This window comes from Paralichthys olivaceus, chromosome 17, assembly GCF_024713975.1.
Source record: "Paralichthys olivaceus isolate ysfri-2021 chromosome 17, ASM2471397v2, whole genome shotgun sequence".
Lineage (NCBI taxonomy): Eukaryota > Metazoa > Chordata > Actinopteri > Pleuronectiformes > Paralichthyidae > Paralichthys > Paralichthys olivaceus.
In genome coordinates, this window is record NC_091109.1 from 11,580,062 (window position 1) to 11,590,263 (window position 10,202).

General features: G+C 40.6%; 1 protein-coding gene across 2 annotated transcripts in view; it reads right to left on the reverse strand.

The window, feature by feature from the left end:
* mkxa (mohawk homeobox a) overlaps positions 1-2,872 on the reverse strand; it is a 28,111-nt gene extending 25,239 nt beyond the window's left edge. Inside the window, exons 1-2 of one of the 2 annotated variants that reach the window (XM_069512999.1) lie at positions 2,757-2,872; positions 676-958 (exon numbers count right to left, since the gene is read on the reverse strand). In XM_069512999.1, the coding sequence (XP_069369100.1) occupies positions 676-851 (176 nt within the window). In that variant the 5' untranslated portion in view covers positions 852-958; positions 2,757-2,872. Of the gene's footprint in view, positions 1-675; positions 959-2,183; positions 2,633-2,756 lie in introns of those variants that run through there. The other variant, XM_069512998.1, reaches the window with a different exon arrangement.
* Between the last annotated feature and the right edge of the window lie 7,330 nt (positions 2,873-10,202).

Consider the following 10,202-nt stretch of genomic DNA (forward strand, 5'->3'; position numbering starts at 1 on the left):
TGGTCGACTAGACCACACAGAGAGTTGAAGGACGAATTTCATCATTGGACCCAGATGGAGACCTCTATGAGACACGCTACCGAACAAGGTTGACCTACTTATTAATCTTAAGATTAGGTGTCCACATCAACACCCAGCTGAAAACGAAGGGTATAATTTATATGATAGTATAATAAAGCCACGTGGAAAAAGTCAGACTGGAACATCAAGTATTAATGTAAAGCAAGAGTTGTTTTCCACATGTAAATGTCATCCAATATGGTTATTTTATCTGTGCGTAATTGCTGGAATTTGGGCGTAAACGGTTACTTTTACGCAGCCACAGAAACTTCTTGATCTGTTTGAAATGTATTGAATTGTTACAAAGCCCAATGGGGCTTGTGCACATATAAATATCAGCAATACATCTTTATAGTAATATGACCCAAGACGCCCGGTTTGAGCTTGATATTTCTGAATCTGTCATAATTACGCGCACAAAGTGGAGATACGATCACAGAGTTCTCCAAACGAAGCAATCTCTTTTGTTCGCACAACTTTGTGCTGAGCGAAACAACCGTGAAATGGAGGTATTCCTCGTGGGGCTTCCGGCACTCCAGATAATCCTCATGTTAATACAAGCCACACATGCCGAGCAGCAGCAGCGTTAAACAGCAGCACAGTGCGCACACATACCCGCTCCGTCTGTGTCTGATGGCCTGGTTGTCTCTGATGCTCTGGTTGCTGGACAGGAGGTCTGGATGTTGCCCGTCGATGACTTCTAGATAATTTCTGCTGCTCATCTCCACCTCCTTCGCCTTCTCCTCAAACAGGACCTGGCTGCTCAGCTTGTTAAACACAATGGTGTTCATCTTTGGCCAGATAGTCCACCCGATTTCTCTGGTGCGAAAAAAATTAAAAAAGGAAGAAAAAAAAATACAGATCTCCTGGGATTCGTCACAGTGCCCCCGCGTCTCTCCTGTGGAACAAGTCGGGATATTTTACAAAACGTGCCGTGCACTAAATCATGACCTTTAGTAGGAGATAAATATGAGGAAAGAAAAACTTTGATATCAGGGAAAAACAGTCTAACCAGAATTTATATTAGCCCTTGACACACGTTAAGCATTAATTCCTATTTTATACCTTCACTTCGATACATCTGACAAAGGGACTTGTCTCTCTACCTGCTCCTACAATAATACTACACTGCATTAAACTGTCTGCAGACCATCTGCAGTCAAAGCGGACCATGCGTAACTGCGCTGCTGTGATGTGTCAGTAAAAGGTGGCTCTTTGTGCATCTACCATTCCACCTCCAACCAAATATGAAAGTTTCTACTTGTTCTATCAAATAGACATTTTTGGAAACAAACGCAGATTAAAGCTCAGAGGAATCGGCGCAGGTCCATTAAATCCATCATGTGTAATTTGGGGTAAATACGTGTAACTTTGGTCGTGCGCAAAAATTCCGCGCTGCAACATAACCTCATTCACAAGTTAGATTTTATTCAGCCTCAAACCTGACTTTTCTCCTGTGACAGAATTCTACTGAGGTCTGTTTAAAACACATTTTACTTTCTGCCCAGAGGAGAATTTACTACAATATGTAGAACAGTGTCGGTGGTTTGGACAGCGAACACTTGACTTGGATAAAAAAAACACTAAAGTTGTGTTAAATTCAGGAGTGAATATCCCTGCGTCTCCTCCTCTCCATCGCGGTCGCGCATCGCTATAAACCCAGAATGGTTTATTTTGGTTGGTGCGCTCCGTTTTTTTTTTTTTTTTAATGCACAACAAACAAACCTGCAGGCTCAGAAACGTGCTCCTTTGTTTTTTGCCTTTTATATTTTCAGCAAATGTAAAAATCTTGAATCTGTGCAAACGATGCGGCACCGTGATGTGGTGCCACTGGGCAGCAGCCTGGTGCCAAATGTGTGGAGCACCATGAAGTCCAATGAAACAAATAAAAACATATTTAGTATCTATGTCTAGATTATATATCGCGTGTATCCAGATGAATGTCATGCAGACCAGTGTCCGGATAGAGCGCAGTGCCAACTCAGTCCATTCAAAGCTGCGTAAACTGACTTTAGATGAGTTTATCCTCCACTACATCATCGCTGCAATAAATAACCTGAAAATAAAAATGTGAATCTATCGATCCCTTGCTGATCTATACTCGGTGTGTGTGTGTCAGGTACCTGTTCCGGGCCCCTCCTGAGTCTCTCTGCTGTGTGTAACAATAATCCTGTTCCCAGTCGCCCATTCCCCGCTCACATGTTCCTGTCCTGAGATCCGGAGCTCAAACCACACGGACCGCCGTCTCCTCCTCCGCTTTATCCAGCGGCCTGCGCCTCTCCGCCCGGGACTCTGAATATCTCACCCTGCTCATGTTTCCTCGCACACAGCCCGAGCCTGCGAACATATTGTTGATGGTTTACGCCGGTTCTGGGGCCGGGGCCAGCACAGGGGCGGAGAGGGAGGGAGGGAGGGCGGACGGCACGCTGCACAAAGTGGGCTGTCTGAGCTCACTGCAGCCAGGGTAGTTTAAATATGTTGCCTTATTTAAAACAAGTTCATCAAACTGACATGAGAGAACTTTTCTTCCTTCAGCCTCTTAAAACAACTTTCTTTTTCTTTGTCTAATCATCTAATCACCAGGTTTTAACAACATCCCCTTTTTATAAAGGCTTTATGAGTTAAATGAGTCTAGAACTAATGTTTTTTTAAAGATGACTAAGTATTAACTAAGCCATTGCAATTATAGGACAAACCTTGGATTGGATAAGCAGGTCAATACCACGCTTGTATTTTAGGACTGAATATGACACTAACCAGCAGCCAGTTCATTTAGCTTAACAGGAGACAGCTGGTATCAAACCCCACTCCACAGCACGGCTTCAACCAAGTGTAGGTTCTATAATGTGACCAACACTGTGTAAGCAACTTATAATGAGTAGAAACTACACTCAGAGAAATCCTCACAACTTGGCAAACAAAAGTGATTGTTAGAATCTTTAGTCTTTATTCTGAAGAAATGAAAAGCTTGATTAAGTGGACAAATAAAAGATAAATGATGTTTTAGAATATGTACCCAACATGGACTCAACTGGAAGAAGGGGGGCACAGGGGAAGTATTTGATGTTGGGCCCTAAAATGGAATCCCCAACCTACTGCCTATGTGCAGTATAGAACAAATTAAATGAAAAATGTGATTTCAGTATTTATTCCATGTCCCAGTGTTAATTGTTGCAGCAGATTACTGCAGTTACTGCAGCAGTAACTTAGAGGAGGATATCAGGACATTTAAGCTGAAACATGATGTAAATGATGCAGTTTCCAGTCGAATTCAAATGTTGGCTTACAGAAATTTGGACGACACCACAGGAAAGTTTTTTTTATTTTTGAAGAAGTTGTCGCCATTTACTTCAATTGTGTTGGATTTAAATGAAATGGACAGGGACATTACAGGGACAGTGAGACCAAACATTGGTCTTAAATGGTCCTGTGGTGTTATGACATTAGTTTTGTACACTGTAACTTTCTTTGCATTTCTCACCTGAGCAAACCCTTCATCCTCTGTCGTGTGGAACATCATCTTCAAGTTGGAGTGGAAGTCATTATCCAACGCAGACCCACTGCTTTTGTTGCAACAACGATTATTTCATCAGAATCAAACCCAACATACAGGCTGGTTCTGGTGACATCGAGAAACAGGGTCATACTATGTAACCATGCCACTGTTGATTACTCCTGATGTACCCTGTCATTGACTTCCATTATAAAAGCTGTCACAGTATGAGCTCATGAGTCATAGGTCCTGTGGTGCTCAGCTGTGTGTTCCATGGGGTTTATTCAAGGTAGTGATTCGAAGGACGTGACTAAGCAGCAAGAGCCATATGAAGGGTTAGGGATCTGTGTAATTATTGTTTATTTGTACTTATTTTAATTTAACAGGGGAAGTTAACGCAACCCATATGAAACATATGGTTACTTAAACTATACATGTAATTTAGAGAAATAGTGTGTGCTGCCCCCTAGAGGAGTGTGATACACTGTTGCACACTTTCAGTAAACAGTGTTGGGTGCGGTCTTTGCACTTACGGTTTGAGGAAAAGCACCTGAAACATGAGGTAGCGGAATAATTCCCGGTCAATAACACCACAGAGTAATTGAAAATCTTGATAATTCTGCATCAAGGTCAATAAGCTGTTTGTTTATCAGAAACTCAACGGAGACATCGTGTTATCAGAGAGCTGAAGCATACATGTCTTTGCTAGCTTGTTGCTGTAGTCACTGTGGAGAAAGAATACACAAAACCTGCTGGTTAAGTCAGATACTTCCCATAAAAAACAATCGGAGTGAATAAGAATAAGTTTTAAACTCATCTTGGTGCTTGTATCTTGGTTTTACTGCTAACACACAGATGTGTTAGGTTTTTATGGTTCATATAAATAATTAATTTATCATGCTAAAATGTAAATACTGTATGTGATTCATGTTGAGTCTGTCAATGTTAAAACACATAAAGTTGATATATAATCATATATGGGAAATTATACATTGGAGTTGTAGTATTTCCTTAGTAATGGGTTATACTGTGCATTTTAAGTTGTTGAAAAATAAGTTAATGAGTCTCATGTAGAAGAGAACAGAATCATATTCTGTGCTATCTGTGCAGATTGGCTTTTTATTTCTTACTGTTTGGAGACACTGGATTGTATCTGGAGGATTTGATGGCTCAGCCCGTGAGACTGTGGATGTGTGAGGGGTGTGGCCAACCGTGGGACAGCTCCATGGAAGACATCTGAGCTGCTTGATTCATCTAGTAGAGAAGTGTATTAAGTTTTATTAATAGAACATTTAAACATAGTCAAAAGGTCAACCACTGAACTTTTGGATCTCACTCTCCTTAACTTGGAGGTTATGCTCCAAAGGAACTCTTTTTTTTTTTGGTTTAAAATATTTTATTTTATTTTGAATACCTTTTCAAAGACCGCTTTTGAAGTTTGCTAACCTTTTGTATAAAATTGGCCGCACTGTGCTGGTTAAGCTGTTGCTGTAAAGCAATAAAACTGTCAGCTGTTTAACGTCAACTCCTCGTGGGTTATTGAAGGCAAACTGCTCCTCGAACCTAGGTAGATGTTAGCATCTCAGTTATTCCCATCGCATTAGACAAGAGCCACCACACTAACTTTAACAAACAGCTTGTGCAAACATGCTTTCAATGGCCCAGTCATGTAATCACGTTAATTAAGGTCACAGAGGGTTTATTTGCTCGGTTATACACAATATGTAAGTTTTCCTTCTCGCCTGAGGTGAACTTATGTTTCCTCCCATGACCTCGTCTCTGTTACTGAAGCCTGCAGGTCACAACAACCTTCTCTAGGGAGTTGAAAATACATGAGCTTGTCACGAGCATCTCTTTAATCTTAATGCACCTCTTCCAGAGCCTCTGCTCTCGCTCCCCATATCTGTGTTTCAGACTCCTGCTTGTTGTCTGGAATGGTCGCACAAAATGATTCAACAGGTAGGAGCACCACATTAATCATGATGTCCTGCTTTGTCGGGGTTGGTGGCAGGGACTCTTTAGGCAAACCCTATGCTCAGGTCTGTTTTATCTCAGGCTGGAGTTCATGAATTACACTGGCATCTGCTTCCATTCTCCTCTAATCTTTGTGGCTCTGCTGGTCATTTGCATTTGAATAAGAATGGTTTTCAGAGGCCTGGCACCAATCCTAATATTTTTAATTCAAAGTTACTCACAGCTGAGTCATTGTGTAGATACTGGCAATTTTTATGCCCAATGATACAGGAGCTCAGGAACTGATTCTTGTATTCGTTAAAAAAACACGTCTCCTAATCTTGGTATAGGGATACAATAGAAGCAAAAGCCATACATAAATAGTGATAATTCCAATAAAAAAGATTTTACATGGGGACACTGCAAATGTTACAAATCAAAGTAAATTCTCTAAAACAGTATACGTGCTCTGTGGCTGTGGAGAAGATTTAGCTTTGCCATCAGGGTTATCTCAACTTGGAGACTACACATTTGAACACAAATTAGGTGTGTGGAGTTTGAACAATGTGGTGTTTACAGGAAACATGTGTCTGATGAAAGATGCTATTGAACGGCATTATGGGAAGTGAAGGATCCAGTATTTTTAACCCACAGGGGCTGTTCACACACAGATGAGTTCATCCTCATGAAATAGGTGGTGTTAGAGCTTCATTGACACACATGCTAATCTTCATTAATAGTAGGTCATTAAATTAATCCATTAATTCACAGAGCAAACCTTTAAACCAGATATGACATTTATACACAACTAAAGTGTAAATACATTTTGTAGGAAACATTATTGTAGCAGGATTTGACGAATTGCAAATATATTGAAACTCAACATATTTGTTTATACCACCAAAATATCCTATCCTGCAGTTTAGTATTAACTTGTACAGACTCTAGCATTATGTTTAGACTCTTACAACTTATGGGTAAGGTTCAACCAAAACCACAATCCTCCCCCAACTTGTGCTTCAACCAAAACACAGACAGGACTGTGGACTTGAACCTCAGTCTCTGGTGTGACAGTCATGCACGCCTGACCGCCCCCACCATCAACCCCAACCACGACCTTGCAGCTAATAAAAGTGTGGCTTCATTCATTCAAAACAACATTCCTAATTGTCCATCATGGAGCTTGTTAGCTCAGTTGCTAACTGCACAATGAGTTAACACATTTGAATATTTATTTCTCACTGGAATTTTATTCCCACGACTGCAGGTTGGGAAAACAGGAGAATAGACGGATAGATTTGTGTCTATCTGCTCTCACTGTCTCCGTATTCAAATCCGCCCAATTTTTTAATTCAACTGATGTGAAGTGGGGCTATAAAATATAAAAATACCTCTGCTGCTTAGATTTTGACAAATCTTTTCTATTAAGTCTGTCTATTTCTATTTCCCAATATTTTTGTAGTGTAATAATAAACCACTCGAGTAACCTTTTTGATTAAGACCCAAATTCTGATATATCTCTCTACTGATTTCTATCATATGGTCTGTATCCCAACATCTGAGGCTTTTTTTCATTAAGGGCAGGAAGGAAACCATAGTTTAACGTCATCCTACCTCTTCTATCCAAGCCAATTTAATTTAAATGTCAGCGTCGTTTGGGGATCATGTAGCCCTGTTCTTACATCTAATCTCTCTACATGTTTTATATACATCCGTCACTCACTTTAGTATTGTTTTATATCGCATGTACTGCAGTTCATCTGTACGTGGCTTTGGGTCTGAGCCGTCCGTTTTACTTCCTTGCGCTCATAACATTTGTTTCACTCCTTAAACTTCCAAATGAATGATTGATCCTGTTAAAGAAAACACACCACTAAGGCAGGTAATCAAGTTTTTTTGTCCTTTTTGGCAAATTAGATATTGTATTGATGGATAAAGCTTGGACTTGTGTGTCCGTTTTGAAGCAGTAAAAGTGAAAAGCAGACATTCATTTAACGTCATGGTTCCAGCAGGGAACGCTCTGTGTTTGGCCTTGAGGTACTTCATCATTCAATATGTATTAAAGGATCTGGCTATGAAAGGAGGCCATTACTTGAAATCAGTGTTAGCTCAATGTCAACACCTTACGCCATTACAATCCAAATTATTTTTTAAAACCTCAGTTTCAGCACCCATAATCTTCCCCTCATTTAAGATGATGTTTTCACTCCAGGCCGGGACTTAATTTCGTCATGTAAACCATTGGAATTATATACTGTGGCACACAGACTTCTTGTAAAGCCACAGACATATTTGTTCGATAGTTTGCCAGCTTTGGTGGAAAATGTGACTGAGGAGAAAATTTGCAGGTTGTTTAAAGCGACCCAATTACAGTTTTCAGGGAGGTTTTAAACATCCAGGATGCTAATCAGGAAGTTGAAACGTGCGCTGCTCTGTTCATGTCTTCTGAAAGTAATCAAGAGTCAAAACCAAGTGCCATTAGATGTCACTGGGATAGCTCCTTAAAATTACAGTGGGGAATAATTGCAACTTGGAACACCCAGTACTTTTAAGCTTCCTATCCTCTGTTGTCTTTCTATTTACGGCTTTCCAAGAATACACAAATGGCTACTAAATAGGCACATGCTACTTCACAAGGGAGGCGATTACAGTTCAGTGTCCAGTGTACAAGGAGGTGATGGATACATCTGTCAAGTAATGTGCTTTCACTCTGAACTGGACCCTGATTTTCTTGTATTGTCGATCCAAGTTGAATTAAGTCAAACAAAGCGTGCTTTTTGCTCACCTGAGCCTTGCCAAAACTACTCACTCATGTTAGAATAACAAAAAGGCATATTTGACTTGGTCATTAATAATGCCAGCATGAAAACTTCAGTGAAGTCTTCCAGTTATCCGCGTGTCATCGCCTTAAATGCTCTGGTTGTACTATCTTTGGTTGTTAAGTCTCCAGGTATTTTTCTTTGTGAGCAGACAGAAGTATTTGGGGAGTGCTTGGGCAACCTGACAGACAGCAGCGAGCTAATCTGGAACAGGAGGTTATTTATGCATCGCACAGAGGGAGAGGACATTTATTAATGTCAGAATTAAAGCAAGTTGAAAAGTGAAAGAAAAAAAAGAAAAAATCATTCCGAGGTCAAAGACGAGAATGTCACATAAAAGAGATACAACACCACACCAGAGCCGAAAAATGCACTTTTGAACATGAGCCTAATTGACCACATTAACAAATATTATTCCTAAATCTGTGAAGGAACTCAAGCTGACAGCATCCACTACAGTTTTGCGCTTTGTGCTCATGTCTCAAAGTGTGCAATCAGTCACAGATTTAAATAGGATGTTCTATAATGCCTTGCTGATGATTTGTTGATTTGGTGCTATTCCCCTCAGTTGCATGTCTTCCCCTCAGGTCCAGAGTTGTGATAGCTTGATGAAAAGATTCTGATGAAAACTCAGGGATAATATAATTTTTGGTGCGGTGCCATACGGAGCTCTCAGGTTGGTTCAGGATCCAGTGGGGGAAACCTGGCTGGACTTATGGTTCACAGCTGTGCGGCTGGGAGTGCGTGCCAATTCATCACTGTCTGCTGTGTGAGGAACTTGGCATTTTTCAGCATCTTTACCAGACATTATCCTTTGTCTGCAAAAGAATATAACTGCCTGTTGGCTATCAGTATCCTCTCCATTCCAGTTTGGTGTAACTGCGAGACGAAAATGCGAAGACAGGCTGTAAGTCACGCAAAAAACTTTCTGTGAACACAAAGCTACAAAGTACAGTGAACTACCACGTGTCACGTTACAAGGAAAGTTGTAGATTGTAAAAGACAGTTTAACAGTGTGAAAAGAAACTAACTGCAAACATGTTGTGGCTTAAAAAAGATGCACTTACCTTCGGAGGCCAATCAGTGTGATTCTTTTTTTAAGTCATACCTTCCAAGTCTCATCAAATCAGAGCAGTGGTGTCTAAAATTTCACAATTTCCTCAATTTCAAGGTCAGGCACAGAAAAAAAGCTAAGATCTGTTAATGCGGTTGACAAGCATATCCTAAAGCCTGGGCCCCCTCCCTCTTCCACCTTCCACTGACTACAACAGACAACAGATCCGGTCGGTAGATGGTTTCATTAGATGTTGAGTGCCGTAACAGTTCGGGATGAGCCAGGATGACTAATCTAACATAAATCGTGCCCAGAGCCTCCACCAATCTGCCTCTTATATTTATGGGATGAAAATGTCAGTGTTTTTAAAGACAAAGTCTGACTGGTGCAACATCTGTGAGATTAGAAAAAAATATTTCTTTGTGAAATAGAAACTTCAGTGGGGACTGGTGGGTACTGACACTCCCTGGATCACCATTTGATTTAATCAAGGTATCGAAAGGAGCAAAAAGGTTCAGTTTGGACCTTGAACACTTTAGAAATGTTTATTTGTAATATTGCTTCATAATAGCCTGTAACCCATTCTCTTTTCTCTGAATGAAACCCTATGGTGCAACATGTGGGGCTGACCCAGAGGAGTAATCACCCAGGTGGACAGAAACTCAAATCTGTTAGGCAGGACTGAAACGAGAATGAAATGAGTGCACTAGCTTCAATCCCTCCACTCAAACCTGTTGTCACACTGCCGCCAGGTCTAAGAGCACCAGGACAGCAGAGTGTCCTAAATTAACAGTTAATATAGGAGCAATAAAAACTCTTAAAA